This window comes from Pteropus vampyrus, unplaced genomic scaffold, assembly GCF_000151845.1.
Source record: "Pteropus vampyrus isolate Shadow unplaced genomic scaffold, Pvam_2.0 Scaffold301, whole genome shotgun sequence".
NCBI classification, from domain to species: Eukaryota; Metazoa; Chordata; class Mammalia; order Chiroptera; family Pteropodidae; genus Pteropus; species Pteropus vampyrus.
The window spans coordinates 465,168-485,130 of record NW_011889082.1 but is presented as its reverse complement, the minus strand read 5'-3'; the positions used below and the strand labels follow the sequence as shown (position 1 = coordinate 485,130).

Sequence of the window (19,963 nt, the reverse complement as noted above, 5' to 3'; positions counted from 1 at the left end):
GGGGGGTCATAAAAGACATTTGATCAATTAGGAAGAAAATTAGTTTAGGAAAATACATGTAACAACATGGAGTGAAAAGAATTTTCAATATGTAGCATGCAGCAGACTTTTGAAATGATACTTATTGTTTCTTTTTCTTTTCTCCACTTAGGAAGTTGAACTTAACTCATTAAGAGAAGCTTTGTCTTTTGTGTCATTAATTGATGGATATTATAGATTAACTGCAGATGCACATCATTACCTCTGTAAAGAAGTAGCGCCTCCAACGGTGCTTGAAAATATACAAAGCAACTGTCATGGCCCAATTTCGTGAGTAATATAGACTTTTGAAGTAAATTATTAAAGTAAATGAGATATTTACAAAGAAGTTTTTACACAGCAGTGATATACATAGGTTTAGAAGTTTAGGAAAAAATAACTGAAGTTGTTTTTTGTAACAAATCTATTTACAATTGGATTAAATAATAATTAGAATTATTTAGGATATAATTTACCATCTTTATCCCAATCTATAATACTTCTAACTTATATAAATTTGACATTTAGTTGCCTAGGTATGTTATGTTTTCATGTATATTTTGCCTTTTAAGATGTGTAATTTCAATAAAACATGTAGCAAATTTTCAAAATCAGTAGTCTTTGTCACTGGTCTTTGCCATGGGTCTTCTATTAGACTTTGGTATTATATTAAATATTTAAAAAATAAATTTTTATATTAGAAATTGCTATACTAGAAGAGACATAAGTGTTTATGATATATTGTTTGCATAGTTAAATGATATTTTAGGAGAGTGAGTATGGTTTTTAAAATACTAAATTTGTAATCAGAGGCAGAAAATTCAAATGAATGAATTGTTCTTTGTTATTTTGTATGTCCAAATATAATACCTTTTATTTGTTTTTAAAGCAATATAATTGCCTCTTGAGTTGGTTTAAACTTATTGCAAAATAGTTTGGTACTTTTAACATTTTTCCTTAACAAGATTTTTGATAAACCTATAAAGTAGAGGAGACTTGTAAAAATTCTGAGTTTTAGATTTGACTTTTGATCTTTTAGATGACATCTTGCTGTTATCATTCACATTACTTCTTTCTTTAGAATGGATTTTGCCATCAGTAAACTGAAGAAAGCAGGTAATCAGACTGGACTCTATGTACTTCGATGCAATCCTAAGGACTTTAATAAATATTTTTTGACTTTTGCTGTAGAGGTAGGTATGTCACATTAAGTAATGGTAATATTGTTAGTCCTTATAATTTTACCTTCATGTTTATCTATCATATTTCTTTTTTAATACTCTGAATTATAGCTCTGGATATGATAACTAGCATAATAATGTTTACTTTACCTTAGGGATTCTGCATATATAATAAATAAGATATAGTTCCTAGGACTTATTTTTTTTAAATAAAAAATATTTTATAATGTTTTTCTATGTTTGTATTTGTATTTTATTTTTTGATGTTTGGTTGTTACAAGTGTATCAAACTGCATCATCTCTTTTTTCACAAAAATGGAAATCTTTATCAAAACATGTAGAACAAAATAAATCAGAAGCAAACTTTCCTTTTACTAGTAATGTTTACAAGATTTGTGTGAAATATGGCAATAACATAGAAACCAACAGTATTGCACTTTAAACTAGTGATTTTCCAATATTAAAAATAAGGATCTACAATGTATGTTTTAAGTGTAAAACTACAATGAAACCTCACTGTTAGTATTATTTTGGATCTCATCTAAGGTTGTTTACTCTTTAAAGTTATCTAAAAAAATACTATCACTTATAAGGCAGTTTTATGGTATAAATCTTGAGAAACATTAAGCTGCTTCCAAAATTTATCTTGCTTTTTAAAAATAAAGGATTTTGTTATTCAATTATGTGAAGTTTTATAAAATGCAACCATCTTATATTTAGCATATGTAGAGTAAATTAACTGTCCATAAAAACAGAAGGTAGGTTACTTCATAACTTTAACATTGTTAAATACTATTTTAATTTAAAATCTATTTTAATTTCACGATATCTTCTTAGTATAATAGATAACAGTCCATTATATTCAATTAGCAAATCAAAATGTGTATATTTTTTATGTTTATTTCCCAGCCTAATATGAGGGCTATGTATCAGGGAGTGTAGATATATTGCCCTACTTAAAGAGATTTATCGTTTGGAAAAAATAAGAAAGTATACCTAAAAAATTCTAATTTGACCATTGTAATTATTCAGTGTAGGCAAATATAGACAGTAACAGAAAGGGTTGCAATTATTAAGAAAGATCTTTTGGAGTAGGAAGAACTTGAAATTGACCTTGAAGTCAATTTAGTCGATTGTACATAAATGGTTCTAAGTGAGTTAAATATACTTATAAGAAGCAGCTCAAAAAAAAAAAATAGATGAATGAACAAGTTCATGGTATATCATATAAGACAAACTGAAAAATTGAAAAATATTAAAATCACCATATTAGAGACAATTTACAAATACAATAATGGCACAGTGGAATGGGTAATTGATTACCTTTACTTGTGGAATGGGGTATGAGTTGTTAGGGAGGACCTCACACAAAGAGTGGTACTCGAACTGAGTTTTAAGAAATGAGTAAAAGTTCATTGCTCAGAAGGAGATGTACATTCATAGGCAGAGAGATAACATTACATTTATCAAGGCATGAAATAGTGTGTTTGCTTGAAATTTTTGTCACTTAATATAGCTAGAACATAGGCTGTACGTTTGGAGTAGCAGAAGTTGAGATTGGAGTTGGAAGCAGAAGCCAGCTCAAGGAAGACCTTATATGCTAAATTAGTTTTAGACTTTATTTTGTAAATGATGGAAAGGTATTATGGATGGTATTATTGTTAATTATCATATCATATCTTTTTAATAAAGGGAACTCTTAAGCTGTTTCTGTAGGCTATACAATTGTAATTAGGTTCTTTTTTGAGGAACTAAGCACCTGTATCACCCTAAACTGATACTGCATTAGGATTCATGGTTCAAATGTCTAAATGTTCTGTTGGTTATTTTTTTGAGATCCATTTTTTTCACAACAATCATTAGGATTGTCTATCATGATTTTCCCTCCCTCTCTTTGTAATTAAACTTATATAGCGAGAAAATGTCATTGAATATAAGCATTGTTTGATTACAAAAAATGAAAACGGAGAATACAACCTAAACGGGACTAAGAAGAACTTCAGTAATCTTAAAGATCTTTTGAATTGCTACCAGATGGAAACTGTTCGCTCAGACAATATAATTTTCCAGTTTACGAAATGCTGTCCCCCAAAGCCAAAAGGTAAAATAATTTTCTAGTTATTTTTAAAATACTGGTAATGGATTATATATATGGTGAGTGGTATCATCAGGATATTGATTTCAAAAGAAATCTGAAAGAAGCTACTCCCAAAACAAATTAATTTATCTCATCCTATTATACAAGCATCCTCAAATAGAATTGTTCAGTTTGGTTTGGATTGTCTAGGAGTGACTCGAAGTTCCATCATTCTAAAATGGTATTTAAAAATAATAATTGCTTGATATAAATCAGTCACTTATTTATTCAACTAAAAGAAAGACCTTATTATCTAATTGTAATATGTTCTAAGTAAAAACATTCATACTCTTTTAGAATCTAAATTTCTGTACTTTTAAAATAAAAATAGTAAAGTTGGGAATCTCTTGAAATAATAAGCTTATTAAAAATTATTAAAATTCCTGAAAATTTATGTTAGTTAAGGAAGTGGTTATAATTTTGAGTGTTTGAAATGATTAGCTAGAATAATCATTTCATTATTCATTAAAATTTAATGAATAAACTTCTAAAATTATTTCAATGAAAAAAATTATAGTAATAAGTTGTTAAGCTTTTCTTACTTATAGAACACATTTTATTTTACCCATTTGGAGCAGTTTGTATCTGCAATATTTGGTTTTAATTTTATATGTGTGTGTGTGTGTATGTGTGTGTGTGTGTGTGTACACACATATATATATAATTATTTATTTTATTTTCTTTTACAGATAAATCAAACCTTCTAGTCTTTAGAACCAATGGTATTTCTGATGTACCAACCTCACCAACATTACTGAGGCATAATAATGTGAACCAAATGGTTTTTCACAAAATTAGAAATGAAGATTTGATATTCGTAAGTCATTAGATGCTGATTATTGTCTTTTTTGTCATTTTAAAATAACAGCTGTTTTCTTAATGTCCTACCCTATTTACATTTATGTGACATTTGGAGCTATTTTATTATGACCTATATTGTCAAAATTTTATTGCAATTTAAATATTTTTATTTCTTGTGAGAATATGATACCAAACTTGAGTTAGAAATTAGCAAAATTAATTCTTTTAAGAAGGGAATTTATTCTCTTTTCAGGATATTTAAAATATTTCTTTAGAAATCTTAAATTGAAAATTAAAAATCTTCTATGAAAGACTGTATCTTAATTTTTAAGTTCTAGAGAAAGTAAGGGAAATTCAAGTAGTTAAAAATAAAGAAGGAACTGAAAACAGAGTAGTACGTAAGAGCTGATGTTTTGGCTATAGAATGATGTAGGGTTTGGGTTTAGTCTGTCTAATCAAGTGGATTAAGGTCTAAAAATAATACAAAGAAGGGCCAAATATTAAGGCCTACACAAGACTAGGAGTCAAAGGCGATGCCATCTCTGAATAAAGCAAGGACCCTCAAGTAAATACATCCTCAGTAAAACAATATGTGGATTGTGAAAAATTAACCCACTAGCAAAAGAATAGGAGTGTTGTCTGTTTTAGTTGGGCTCTTAGTTAAGAAAATAAATCTCTCCCGAGAATTTGTAATCATAAGATTTTGAGTTTAGGTTTCTTTATACCACCTACATGGTCTGAGAAACCCTACACCAATAAATTAAAATAAAAAGTGGTACTCCCCTAGTAATACCTTGTGGTGCTTGGCAGAAACAGAAACAAAATATTTTTGGAAGAACATACTCTAAACCTAGGTCACCTAGGATTCCACAGATGAAATGCCTGCAAACATGAACTTTTAATTGAAAAATTTAAAGCGTATAGGGGAATAATCCAAGAGTAAGAAAGGGTCAGCAGACCAACAAATACCAAAATAGACCTTCAAGTACTTCATATAACAGACTTTTCAGATAGAGATTATAAAATACGTATACATATTTAAAAATATAAAAGGAGTTGCAAACATGGAGATAAAAACAGGACATTTAAAAAGACCAAAAAGTTTTAGAGAAAGAAAGTATAAGCATGAAAAATACATTCATTGGCATTAAAACAAAATAAGACGGTTAGAAAGCAGATTACGTATTGTGGGAGAGAGAATTAGTGATTTGGAAGGTATATCTGAAAAAATTTTAGATGCAGCAGATAGGGAGAAAGAAACGGAAATTGTGAAAGAGAGATTAAGGGACATGGAGAGTAGAATGAGAAGGACCAATTGATATCTGAGTTCCATAAAGAGACAATAGATTGAATTATCAAGACTTGTAAAGACATGAATCCTCATGTGAATAATAGGAAGCAAAGAGTCTCCAGGTAACCTAATATTACAAAAGTAATAGTAGAGCTTCAGTTTGAACACAGGCAGTGCTGCTTCAGAGTGCAGGCTTTCAACAATTATTATGTAAGGATATGCAGGAAATATTAGTATTAGTATTAATAGCTAATTATTGAGCATTTTACTAAGTGCTTTTATGTATTTATTCATTTATTGTTCATAATAATCCTATGGAAAAATAGTTATTATCCCCATCCCTCAGATGAGGAAACCAAGGTAACTGCAGCACAGAGAGATTAAATTGCCTGTATAAGGTCATACTGCTAGAAGGTAGTAATAAGGAACAAGTCAGATATTCTGCGTCCACAGACCATAGTGTACTGCCTTTCTACTGCACTATTAAGAAAGGCAAACAATTGAAAGATTCACATGTAAATAAATGTAGGTAAACACTGACACTATTATAAAAAAAAGTGATAATTATAGCTAATTCAGAGGGTTTAAGAACAAAGTGGAACTAAAATACACTTTATTAATCCTTTTTTTTTTTGTCTTCTATTACTCTGTAAGGAAGCAGAATATAATTAATTTGGAATCTCAAATCTGAGTTTAGTTTGTAAGGCAAATATTTGCTAATGGATTTTTTAAAAGCTCTTTGTCATTGAATGTATTTCCTAATTCCCACATCTTTCTCCATCTTCACTCATTCTTTTCTTTCCCTTTTTTCTTCTAAAGAATGAAAGCCTTGGCCAAGGCACTTTTACAAAAATTTTTAAAGGTGTAAGAAGAGAAGTTGGAGACTATGGTCAACTGCATGAAACAGAAGTCCTTTTAAAAGTTCTGGATAAAGCACATAGAAACTATTCAGAGGTATGTATGTTCTTTGTGAATTTCATGTAGTTTATTATAGTTAAAGATTTGACGCCTTTTGAGCCACGCTTCTCTTGCTCAGGCCTGCTTCCATGTCTAGAAGTGTACTTTCCCTTCTAATAAAACTTTCCTTTTCTACTGTAAAAAAAAAAAAAGATTTGACCTTTCTGAGAATACCTTCTGATGGGGCTATAGAAAATTATGGAGTATTTTTCTAATAACATTTCCAAACTAATTACTTTTAGCATTGTGTTATAGGTATTACTACATTTCTGCATATACCAAGGCAGTGGTTTTCAAATTTGGCTTCTTTGAGCTTTATAGGTTCCACAGATTTCCTCCACAATTTCATCTACTTAAAAAAAGTTTGAAAGGAATTGTACTTAGAAACATTCTAGGTGAAATATGGATGACTCCAGGCATCATCCAGAGATACTAGACCACAGAAATCCAGCTGCCAGTTGCTAGAGTCCTTAGCCTAACAAGCCATCACCAGACATAACATAACAAGCATTTATGATACGTACAATTTCTTAAAGGATGTTAGTGAAAGATGATGTGAACCATACAAGCCAAAGAGTTTTTCTAATCTAGGACACCACAGTGTTGGTGATTGTGATCCTCAACAACCATAGCCAGAAGTTCTTGTCAAAGTTGAGTTGAGTTAGAGTTAATACCATGCAAATCTCTCGACATGGTTGTCATGATATTTTATCTGCACAGAGATCATTCTTAATTCCTTAGGAAGTGTTATCTGAACTCCCGTCCATTTACTGCAGTCTCATTTTCCTGTCTCTGGTATCTACCTCTGTTAGTACTTCTGTTCTCTACTCTAGGTGCTATGGGTCTAAGTCTGTTTATCTTCATCCTTCATGTTGCCCTGTACCACTATTGTTCTCTTTGCTGTCTCCTTATTCCAGGCTTTCTCAGGGGTTTTCTCGGAATGAACTCTAGCATTAAGTAAGGTTGATTGCAGTTGCAAGTTCATTATAAGGGGACCAAAGCATATTGTAGCCTTATCTGTAGTTTTACTGAGAATAGGAGAAAGTGTATTTCTCTTATGGCTAAGAGCATCTTTCTGAACTATGAATACTTATAGATACAAACAGTAATTCTTTTGCATTTTTTGTATGGTTTTCTTTTTTCTTAGTCTTTCTTTGAAGCAGCAAGTATGATGAGCCAGCTTTCTCACAAGCATCTGGTTTTAAATTATGGAGTATGTGTCTGTGGAGAGGAGAGTAAGTAAAGTCTGGCTTCCTTATGTTAATGTTATACCTTTCTCAGAACATCCATTTTTGTTTATATAGAAAATTCAGTTTCAGAATTATAGTTAGGTATCAACGTAAACCATAAATTAACAGAAATTAAATATTGTTGAAACCAAAAACATTGTAGAACTTTTCAGTTATGTCTTCTTAAAAAGAAACCAATGAATGAAATTAAACTGCAGACAACAGTTAATATATCTTATGTTAAAATGCTAAAATAGTAGAGTATTATAGTAAACAAATGTCATATAATCTTTTATGTTTACCATAACAATATTAATTATGACTGGTTCAACATAACGTTCGAATAACTAGCCATCTCAAAATAGTACATATTTATTTGGAATTTTAAAGACGAAGCATATAAATGATATAGACTAAATTTTTAATGAAACTGACAGAAATGATTGGATGTTGATATTAGATATATTCTATGCCTATATTTAGACTGTTCATAAAAACTCACAAAGTTTATATTCAGAAAATTTCTATGTAATTCCCCATTTCCATTAGTAATATGGATTAAATAACACATTCATATATATTTGAAAATAGATTGTCTTTTCAAAGGCAGTGATTTTCATATCTTCTCTGGAGGTTTCTCTCAGATATCTCAGAGGGATAATGAAATGAGAATAAATCAAATGCAGTAGTTCATGGAGAGTTCTGCCCACTCACCACCAACCAGAGTGGTTCTGTATTTATCTCTTTTATTTATTGATTTTTCTCATCACTTTTCATTTGGGGAAAAAAGAAGACTATACTTCCTTACAGAGTTTGAAAACAGTGTCTTTAGAGCACATAATCCTAATTCTTACACTTGCTTTTATACTTATTTCACTGATTCTATGGTGCACTTTTTTCACACTTAAAAATATTTGAAATTGGGAAGTGTGATATAATCAATGGCATGTCAGTTTAATTGGTAATTTTTTTCTTTTATGACATATAAAATAATGGGACATATGACAATCTGATTATCTATGAAACATAGTAGGTGTTAAATGCCGTATAAAAACGTTTTATTAACCTCCTGTTCATTGTCCCTCCTGGATCTTTTTTTTTTTTTTTTGGCACTTGCCCCAACATAAATTTACCTGCAGTCATTTTTTTTTTTGAAATTAAATGTATCGGGGTAACATATGTCAATTCTTAATTATTGACATGTAGATTGTTCTCTAAATTAACTATGGGAAGCAAAACTTTAATTTGTTTTGTTACCCAGCAAGGCCCAAAGGCAACTTTTGATACTAACAGTTGTTATATACCAAATGAAAAGTAATTTTAATATTGGATAAAACAGAATCACGATTTGAATTTAGATCTACAGTATGCATTTTAAACCAAATATATGAAACATAGGCATGTGTGAAGTATAGTTATTTACTGGGCCATCAACTAACATGAATTACAATGTGAGAGTCTGTCAGAATTTCTTTAAAAGTATCTACCATGATACTATGCTTAAAATATTTATTTGAATTTTTGTGGTTTTTAAAGTTAAAAGATTTTCCATCTTTTAACTTTAAAAACCAAAATCCTTTCTCATTTATACTTCAGAAACAACAGAATGACCTTAATAAATTCAAATTTGAAATTGAGAACTTAAGCTTACAGTATTACAAATTATTACTAGATGACTATAAATAAACTCTAAACCCAGTTAATTACTTTATTAAATAACATGCCTTTATGTAGAAACAGTCTTGGCTTTCAGGAACTTGGTCAATACAAACAGGATTGGGAATTTTTATCTGTGTCTTAAAGGCAGTCACTACTGTTTTTAGGAGCAAACACTTGTTTCTCTGGCAAAATATATCTTAATAGTATTTTTAAAATAGTTTTAAAGACAAAGCAATAAAAAACACTAATTTTTTGCTGCTTAAATTAAAGGATGATTGCAGTTCGAACTCCTTTATGCTTCCAGCAGAATAGATGTTGCTATTAATTTTTTTGTATAGAAGAAGAATTTCGGGAAATTTTGAATGTCTAAATAGTTTCATTTAGAAAAATTAACTATGTGAGAAATTTTTATTTGTTTCCAAACAGCCATAATTCACTAATAATATTCTATGGGTTAATATTCTGTTTATATGTGTATGTGTATATAATGTTATATTACATATAATTTTATATGTATGTAAATATATAATAACCTTATATAACATTATAATGCATGTTATGTTATATATTACTATATAACATAATTATGTATAATATTGTATATATAAAATTGTTTCTAGTCCTACTTCTCACTGTTGTGAATAAACTAAAACCCTAAAATAAAATGGTATATAGCTGTTCAGCTTTCTTTAAATTAGTTGAGTTTTATGCAGTTTAACTTCTTTTTTATAATGCCCACGTATAACTATAAACATATTTATAGAAGTTTTAAATTATATATTTTTTATTGTGTGTGTACTTGATCCTTATTATTATTATATTTTAATGCAGATATTCTGGTTCAGGAGTTTGTGAAATTTGGATCATTAGACACATATTTGAAAAAGAATAAAAATTCTATAAATATATTATGGAAACTTGAAGTGGCTAAACAGTTGGCATGGGCCATGCATTTTCTAGTAAGTAATTAGTATATCCTTTTATCAGAATTTGTTTCAGCTTTTGGAGCACTGTAGAAAGGATCTTGACCTGGGAACCAGAAATCAATCTGTAAAGGGATGCTGAGTCATTTAGAATAATCTCTGTTAGTTGATGAAAGGTATTATTTTAGGCATATATTTATTTATGTAAAATCACTTAAAAAGTTTTGTCATCTCATCAGTCTCTTAGAGTTGCTGATAGACAATCGGTAGTTTGTGTCTCTTGGGTTTAGAAATATATAGAAACACATTATGCTAACTATGGATAGCAGAGAATCCCTGTAAGATGTACCTTTTTAGGTTGTTTGTGGGCAATTAGAAATTATGTCTAATAAAAAAGCAATACTGCTGGAGAAGAATAATATCAGAGGGCCAGCCAATGATCAGACCCCTCAGAATGCACCTATAATCAGCTGCTGAACAGAAAGAGTATTTCTGTCAGCCACCACCTAGAAATAGATGCTATTTAAAATCTGTTTTAGAAAGTGAAGTCACATTGGATAGTTTTAATGTATTTGTTTTATCATGAGTATTGATAATTGTGTCATTTCAACTGTAAAACAGGAAGTACAGTGTTGCCATAAAATTTCCTTTTATTATCTCAAAGCATGCTTCCAAATTAGTGTTTATTAATTAATACGTCTTACCGATTTTTCTTCTTTAAATCCATTTTGGGGCCTTGGACTTTTTAAGAGGTCATATATTTATGGCTTGATATTTGAATGTATGTGCATTTAACTTTAATAGGAAGAAAAAACCCTTTTTCATGGGAATGTGTGCGCCAAAAATATTCTACTTATCAGAGAAGAAGACAGGAAGACAGGAAATCCTCCTTTCATCAAACTTAGTGATCCTGGCATTAGTATTACAGTTTTGCCAAAGGACAGTAAGTTCTGCAAGGATCGTATTTAACTTTATTAAGCTTTACTTGGAGAGCAGCGTAACAAATATGTTGTTAATTTTTCTCAAACTATTTTATTGACACATTCTTGATTAATAATATTTATGTACAATTTTTAGCAATGTAAAATGTTATAGTTATGTCCTAGTCTCTGTCCATTTCTCCTTTCTTATAAGCATGTTGCTAGGGACTGTAGAATAATTTTTCAAAGCAGTTTTAATTGCTAATTATGTATGGAAGATCAGATTTTATTCATTTTTAAAGTGAAATTTTTTAATATAATTCTTTGAACCTTAAGTAAATCTTCTAAATTTTTCTTTCCTTAGTCACTAAATAAAAATTTGAGAAGATATGTTTATCTAGTTTGAGACCTTATTTCATCAGCTAATTCTGATTAAAAACTTTAAAAAAAAACAAAAAAAAACTTTTGTGTTTCTTAACCTATTTAACACAGTCATTTAACATGAAAATTTCAGTCAGATAGTTGAGAGGAGTTCTTTTGGTCCAAATAATGTTGCAATTCTATTTCATTTTCTTAGCTAATTTCTCTAATTGAATGTTCCAAATTTAGAATCAAAATTGATCAACTTTTGTGCATTGATGCATGGTATCCTATTTGAGCCAATAGTACATAAGTTTGATGGCTTATCTGACAGCAAAGACAGAGAAAATAGAGCAGAAAAAGTTATAGAATCTTAGATTTGGTGCTCGGTGAAATTTTACCATTTGGAATAGGAGGCGAAGAAGGAGAAAATGTATTCATATGGTGAAGGAGAAAGGCACCTGTTTAATTATACAGCAAAAATATTTATATTGCTTTACCAAAATATACCAAAAGGTACAACAGATTATCCTTCATTCTTACAAAAGGTACATTTTGGATATCTTATCTATGTACCTATCTACCTATCTACCTACTTTTCTACCTATCCACCTATCTATCTCTCAGAGATACCAGAAGGTAGGGTTAAAGTGCTCCCTCCTTCCTTGAATACGATTTTTCTGATGAGGTCAAAGACCACAGAAACTTTACTTGGGAAATTCCATGATCTTAGCAGAACCTATGTGTATTAATTCCGTACCCAGAATACCTTGGTTACCTACTGCCTGTTGGTTTTCATTTCTTCATTTACAAATTAGAACTGCCACTGCTCTTGAATCTTGAATCATGAGAACTGCTTGGAATGATGCTTACTTTATCTTTACCTCTTACACATTGTAAAGAAGTAAAAAAAATATATATCAAGAAGTAATTTTAGGAAAAATTTTATGGAAAATAATTTTTTTGAATGTAGAACTAATAGGAAGGGGTAGAAAGACACTATGATTTAATGAAAAGAATTTGAGTCAATCCAGGATTTATTGTACAGGATTCTAATCTCTTTGTGCTACTAACAAATTGTATGCCTTTGAGCAAATTTTTCATTCTTTATAGATCTCAATGTTGTCATTGTTAAAACTGAAATATTGAATTAGATGATCTCAAAGGTCCATTCTAGCTCTGAAGCATGTTCATGCACTTGCATGTGCACACACCACCCCCCAAACACATCAGTTTGAAAATGATTTGCATATAAAAGAATTGTTTACTTGTAAGAACTATTTAACCATACTTTGCTCCTATCATTTAAAAGTTCTTCAAGAGAGAATACCATGGGTACCACCTGAATGCATTGAAAATCCTAAAAGTCTAAACTTGGCAACAGACAAATGGAGTTTTGGTACCACTTTGTGGGAAATCTGCAGTGGAGGAGATAAGCCTCTCAGTGCTTTGGATTCTCAAAGAGTAAGTTTATACAGATTGTGGAGTTGGAATTACTCTATAATCCTTGACATTTACTTCACATGATTTTATATTTTTTAGCCCATCTTATGTTAAAAAGAAGGTTGATACAGCATTATACAATTTATTCTCAATGTGTGGTTCTTTACTTATAGAAACTACAGTTTTATGAAGATAGGCACCAGCTTCCTGCACCAAAGTGGACAGAATTAGCAAATCTTATTAATAATTGTATGGATTATGAACCAGATTTTAGACCTTCTTTCAGAGCCATTATACGAGATCTTAATAGTTTGTTTACTCCAGGTATGTATATCGATGGAGCAATCTTACTGATTCTCCAGCTATCTTTTTTATTGTATTTAATAAATCTTTACTAATTTTGTAATCCCTTCTAAGAAGTTCTTGATGTCTTTTAGACCTTCTTAATTTCTTACGTTCACATGAATTTTCCTACTTTATACATATTCTAGTCTCCTTGATTGAGCAGTCTTTTCATTTTCTGAAAAGGCTTTTTCTCCTTCAGTAACCTAATTTTAGTTTGCCAGTTAATGAGTAGTATACTATAGAAGTTTATTTGTCTTATTTGACTTTTTAAAAAAACTTCTCTTTTTAAAAACTAGTTTTCATGCATTTCATAATTGATTTTCTAAACATGAAGTAGATTTGTTTTTGTTTGTCCTCTCTTTTAAAATATGTAACTGAATATGCATGTGTCTAACCCTCACTCCAGTGCTTCCTGCCTTCTCACTAAAGTCAGAATGCAATCTTACTTTATAAATACTAAAACTGCCTGTTTCAGAAGGTGATCATTTATTCTTTACAAAAATCTTTCTTGAAAGCCTGCCATATTATGAGTAATAATTAAAGGCTTCTATTAATATAATCTAAATTATAAGAGTTGCCCTGTATTAATTCGTATTTAATATTTCTAACTAATTCCAATTTTGGTCAGCTTGAATACATATCAGTTTAACCCAGAGAATGTATTTGCCAGCTTATGGTTATAATATTCTGTGTTTCTGCAGATTATGAACTATTAACAGAAAATGACATGCTACCAAATATGAGGATAGGTGCCCTGGGGTTTTCTGGTGCTTTTGAAGACCGAGACCCTACACAGTTTGAAGAGAGACACTTGAAATTTCTGCAGCAACTGGGCAAGGTAAGATGTCAGAAGTTTTTTGAATAGTTAAAGTATAATCATAGAACATTTTATTTAGTATAAAAAGGATTTAGAGATTCTCTAAAGTTTACATTTCACAAAATTTTAAGGAATGTGTATGGAAAAAAGGTTTAGTTGTCATATTGGAGAAGTGCTGTTAAATAAACAGCTATCTTTACTGAAGAACTTCTCAGAACCTTTAACATATAATGTGTGTTGAACATCTTCAAAAGGATGATAAATTAGGCAGTATTTCCCTAGTTGATTTGACTCTTTCTTGGCAGAGGGCGTTATGGTTATGAAATAGAGACAAGAACAATTAAGCCTTTCTACTCATTTGCTTCTTCAGTCATCTGAGAAATAATCTGATTATTCAGAGGCTAGATGTTGTTGACTGGACTATGTTCAGAAACTGTTTGCTAAAAGGTCACAGACATGCTTAGCCTATATGTTTTAAGGAATACCAGGAAAGGCAGGTTCAATTATAGTGGTAAGCTCTCTTTCTTCCCCTAAGTTTGCTAGTATAGAGTTTTGTACCATGTGATCTTATGAATTGGATTTGGCATGGGTGCATTATGAAGGCCTCACTTAGGCCTTGAATCTAAGCTAAATATTCTGATCCATCTTTGGGAGTTTATGTAAAGTGTTGGCTTAGTTATATTAATATTTTGCTGCTGTGCTGTGTTTGTAAAATATTCTCAAGAATGTTTCAAGGAATGTAGCAATGGCAAAAAAATGGTCTCGGTATTTGGGTGTATTAGTTATCTATTATTATATAACAGATTACCTTAAAATTTAACAAATAAAAACAGTAAATATTTATTATTACCTTGTTTTGGTGAGTTAAGGTTCTGGGAGCAACTTAGTAGGTGTCAGCCAGACTTTGCAGTCTCATCTGAAGGCTCGACTAGGGAAATATTTACTTCCAAGCTCATTGAGAGGCTATTGAGAGGCCTCAGAATGTCTGCTTCTAAGCTCACTTACATAGGCCTCTCCACAGGGCTGCCTCAGAACATGGCAGCTGAGAGCAAATACCCAAGGTGAAAGCCATAGTCTTTTTATAACCTAATCTCAGGAGTGCCATCACTTGCTATGTGATCTACATGATTAGATTTAACTTGAGCTTTCCTATGGTCTAGATTTTTTTTTTTAATTTACTTCAAATATATAACCGGAAATATAGTTACTTAGAATCTTGCACCTCAGGGAGTATGTTGTTTTATTCTTTAAGAATGCAATAATATCCAAAATATACTAATTTAATTAATACCCAGAACTTAATTTTAAATTATTATATCAACTTATCAATTCTATATAGATAATAAGTCTTAAATAAAAAGAAAATAGATTTCTTTAAAGACTGACCTTTTTAAAAAAAGTAGGAATATCCTTAGAGGCTAAAAATTTACTTTCTTGAGCACATAAATCAGATCTTGTATTAGTCTGCTCAGGCTGCCATAACAAAATATTATAGACAGTGGCTTAAACAACAGACATTCATTTCTCATACTTTTGGAGGCTGGAAAGTCCAAGATCAAGATTCTAGTAGGGTTTGGTTGCTGGTGAGGGCTCTCTTCTTGGCTTGCATATGACCACCTTCTGGCTATGTCCTCATGTGACAAGAGAGCTCTGATGTTTCTTCCTCTTCTTATAAAGGTCCCAACCTTATCAGATTAAAGCCTGACCCTTATGACCTCAGTTGTCCTTTATTGCCTCTTCACAGGCTGTGTCTCCAAATGCATCCACATTGGGAGTTAGAGATTTATCATATGAATTTTAGGAGTATATGTATTCAGTCCATAACAGACCCATACTCCATCCAGCTCACTGACAGTGATGTCAAAGGATATATTGTGAAGAAGCAAAGTTCTTCCTGGAAGTTAGTGATAGAAATTTAAAAATTCCCTGGCATGTCCCTTAGGTTGTCTTAATAATGTTCATGATTTGTGTTTAAATGCTTTTTGTAGTTGTTTATATTCCAGCTTGTAATTCCTTTTGAAGAAATTAAATATATAGATTGACTACCCAACTATTGAAGTATTTCCTTTTTTTGTTCTGAAAGTTGCCTAATGTAAGCTTAGAGATGTCTGTCAATTCTAACTATTAGAATTGCCTTTGTAATTAGAATTTGTTAGTATTTGTGTAGAAAAGTTAAGATTTCTATCCTAATGTGCTGTGTTGTTTAGGGTAATTTTGGGAGTGTGGAGATGTGCCGCTATGACCCTCTACAAGACAACACTGGGGAGGTGGTGGCTGTGAAAAAGCTCCAGCACAGCACTGAAGAGCACCTCAGAGATTTTGAAAGGGAAATTGAAATCCTTAAATCTCTACAGCATGACAACATTGTAAAGTACAAGGGAGTGTGCTACAGTGCTGGTATGTTGCCCATTGAAACCTGTTTTGAACTCAAGTATGTCTTTGTCATCCTGGTTAATAGAAACATATACTGCCTCAAGATCTGGACTTATAATGTACCAGTGACCAGAGAGAAGACTGGAGATTGTGCTTGGTAATGGTGGTGGGCTATAACTACAGGAAGTCTTTGGCTAGTTGGTTGATCATTCTCTTCACTGAGGATGATGGTTATCATTCTTGCTTAAGCTGACCAAATGAATTTCATTTTTAAAGAAAGAAATGATCATTGCTCAGATTTTCTTTACAATTTTTTAAAATTAGATCCTTTTTGTTCAATATAAGATGAGGAGAAAGGAAGTTTTCTCATTAGCTTATTCTGGTTTTCATAAAGGGTTACAAAAGACTAAAACGTAACTATTTTTAAAGCTTCTTTTTAAAGCTTTCATTTGGAAAGCCTGTGTTCTTAACTATGGTATCATCTTTAACTTATAATGAAAGTTTTGTCTTCTTAGACTCAGATTTTTTTTATGCTTTAAGTCACCTATATATGGTTGTTTTCTAATATTTCATCAGTAAAATACGGCATAGTAAAACATTCTGTTTTCATTTGTATGTTAAAAGGCCGGCGTAACCTAAGATTAATTATGGAATATTTACCATATGGAAGTTTACGAGACTATCTTCAAAAGCATAAAGAACGGATAGATCATAAAAAACTTCTGCAGTACACATCTCAAATATGCAAGGTACTGATATTCTGGCTATGTGTTACAGATGAAGAAAGCATGTTGAATTAATTGTTAAGAAATCCTCTAGTTTTTCATAGCTAATTAAGGGAGTATACATAGATAAGACTTTAAATTGTTTATGTTTACAAAACTAGCTGAAAGAAAAATGTTATTTTACCCATAGGGTATGGAGTATCTTGGTACGAAAAGGTATATCCACAGGGATCTGGCAACAAGGAATATATTGGTGGAGAATGAAAACAGAGTTAAAATTGGAGATTTTGGGTTAACCAAAGTCTTGCCACAAGACAAAGAATACTATAAAGTGAAAGAACCTGGTGAAAGTCCCATATTCTGGTAAGTATATTTTAGTATAATAAAATAAAATTTTAAAGCACAAGCTTCAGCCTTTATTTTTACTATTATTAATAGTTTGTCATTTATATATTTATATTTATAGCAAAAACTTATCATATGCTTATACTGGGCTTAAATGCATTTTGTGGATTATCTCATTTAATCCTCATAACAACCCTTAGAGAATTTGAATTATCTCATCTTGAACATGAGAGAACTGAATTGTTGATAGGTTAAATAGCTTGCTCAAGGTCAAGGTTTTTTAGATTCTACATGTTATATCAAGTCCTTCTCTGTCTGATTTATTTCACTTAGCATAATACCCTAGAGGAGTAGGAGATAGGGAGATGGGTGAAGAAGGTTAAGGGGAACAAGAGGTACAGACTTCTAGTTATAAAATAAATCACAGGAATGTAATGTAAAGCATAAGGAATATAGTCAGTCGTATCATTATAACTTTGTATAGTGACAGATGGTTACTAGATTTATCTCAGTATTCACTTTGTAAGGTGTATAAATGCTGAATAACTGTGTTATACACCTGAAACTCATAATATTATATGTCAACTATAATAAAAAGAAAAGAAAGTAATTGTTAAAAAACTTTTTTGAAGTTTATCGGACAAAGAGGAAGGGCATTTCATGAGGAAAACAAGAACAAGGGAATTGGGCTTGCAAGTAAATGGCATGATTACAGAACGAACAGGAAATAATTGGAACTGAAGTGGTATCGAGCCCTGTACACACACCACGTTAATGAGTTCAGACTTTATTCAGTAAACAGTTTGTCAGTGGGAAATTAGAGGCTTTATCTAGGGGAATACCATGGTAAGATTTACATTTTAGGAAGATACTTCTACTTTTGATGGAGAATAGCAATTCTCAAAGTGTGGAGACCTCTGGCATCCGTTTTAGGGATTCTGTGATGTCAAAAGTATTTTCATAATAATACTAAGATGTTATTTGTCTTCCTGAGATCTTGCCCCAGCCAATTCACAAAGTGCCCACAGGCAGCCGCCCCTGCCCTGCCCCTTTCCGGGGTTGTGCATTCTGCATAGGCAACAGACCTCAGCTAGCACAGTGTGCAAATTTGGGGGAAAACAGTGGCAGGTAGATCATTGATGCCAGCAGAAAATACAGTATCACTTGGACAGATCACAGGGGTTTCAGGGCCCATCTCAGAAGGTCTTGTAGTAATATGTGACTTTTGTTGGAGCTCGCAGTCCCAGAACTGGCAGCAAATCTGCTACTATTCAGACCTGATAGTCCTGTGCCTCACTGAGACAGGGCCCCACCTACTCCACAAATGACCTGTGGCAAGACTGTTTCCAGGCAACCTAGTCCCATCCTGTGCTTTCTTAGGGGCATGAATTCAATAGCAAACTATAGCTCTCAGTTTGTGTGGCCCATGCAAAGCCCTTGCATCTGGGAGAACTTTTGGTGGCAGGCACAAACCCTTGCCCACAAGCTTCAGTAATTCTCGAACAGATCTTGAATGTTTGCAGACCAAGGTGGGCAGCGGCTGGCTTTGCTGTGATCTGAGACTTTTATAGGGATCCACAGAGACAGCACTGGCATGTAAACTGATACTCCAGTGGCAGGCGGATATCTCAGTATATCTAGGTGACTCCCTGGGTCTCTGCACCACCAACACGAGTATTACCTAGAGGCTCTTCAAGTTGTGGCGTCTTACAGGCAACTGACAGGGAGCCTCAGGCTGTGAGGCGCACTGGTCATTCTGTTAAACTGCCCCAGACCCCAGAACACATAATATCTTTCCATTTCTTTGTGTCTTCTTCAATTTCTTTTAATAGAGTCTTATTGTTTTCATTATATAGGTCCTTCACATGTTAGGTTAATTTCTAGGTATTCTTTTTGTTGCAATTGCAAAAAGAATTGTTTTTTTCATTTCTTTTTCTGACAATTCATTGTTAGAGCATAGGAACGCTATGGATTTTTGAACATTGATCTTGTATCCTGAAACTTTACTGTATTTGTTTATTATTTTTAGTAGTTCTTGTGGAGTCTTTAGGGTTTTCTATAGAGATAATCATATCATCCGCAAATAGTGACAGTTTGCCTTCTTCGTTTCCTAATTGATTGAATGCCTTTTATTTCTTTCTCTAGCCTGATTGCACTCGCTAGGACCTCCAATATTACACTGAGTAACAGTGGTGATAGTGGACAGCCTTGTCTTGTTCCTGATCTTAGAGGAAGTGTTTTTAGTTTTTCACCATTAAGTATGTTAGCTGAGGGTTTCTCATATATGGCCTTTATTATGTTGGTGTACTTTCTTTCTGTACCTATTTTATTAAGGTTTTTGATCATAAATGGATGCGGTATCTTGTCAAAGGCTTTTTCTGCATCTGTTAATATGATCATATGATTCTTATTTATTTTTTTTATGTGGTGTATCACATT

At 31.8% G+C, this 19,963-nt stretch overlaps 1 protein-coding gene across 1 annotated transcript in view; it reads left to right on the top strand.

The window, feature by feature from the left end:
* The window catches only part of JAK2 (Janus kinase 2), a 44,563-nt gene that overhangs the window by 9,909 nt on the left and 14,691 nt on the right, over positions 1-19,963 (top strand). Inside the window, exons 4-17 of the mRNA XM_023521262.1 lie at positions 152-309; positions 1,100-1,211; positions 3,114-3,300; positions 4,026-4,153; positions 6,248-6,382; positions 7,533-7,620; positions 10,105-10,232; positions 11,001-11,139; positions 12,789-12,940; positions 13,093-13,243; positions 13,966-14,102; positions 16,289-16,478; positions 17,079-17,203; positions 17,370-17,542. Of these exons, the coding sequence (XP_023377030.1) occupies positions 152-309; positions 1,100-1,211; positions 3,114-3,300; positions 4,026-4,153; positions 6,248-6,382; positions 7,533-7,620; positions 10,105-10,232; positions 11,001-11,139; positions 12,789-12,940; positions 13,093-13,243; positions 13,966-14,102; positions 16,289-16,478; positions 17,079-17,203; positions 17,370-17,542 (2,003 nt within the window). The remainder of the gene's footprint in view (positions 1-151; positions 310-1,099; positions 1,212-3,113; positions 3,301-4,025; positions 4,154-6,247; positions 6,383-7,532; positions 7,621-10,104; positions 10,233-11,000; positions 11,140-12,788; positions 12,941-13,092; positions 13,244-13,965; positions 14,103-16,288; positions 16,479-17,078; positions 17,204-17,369; positions 17,543-19,963) is intronic.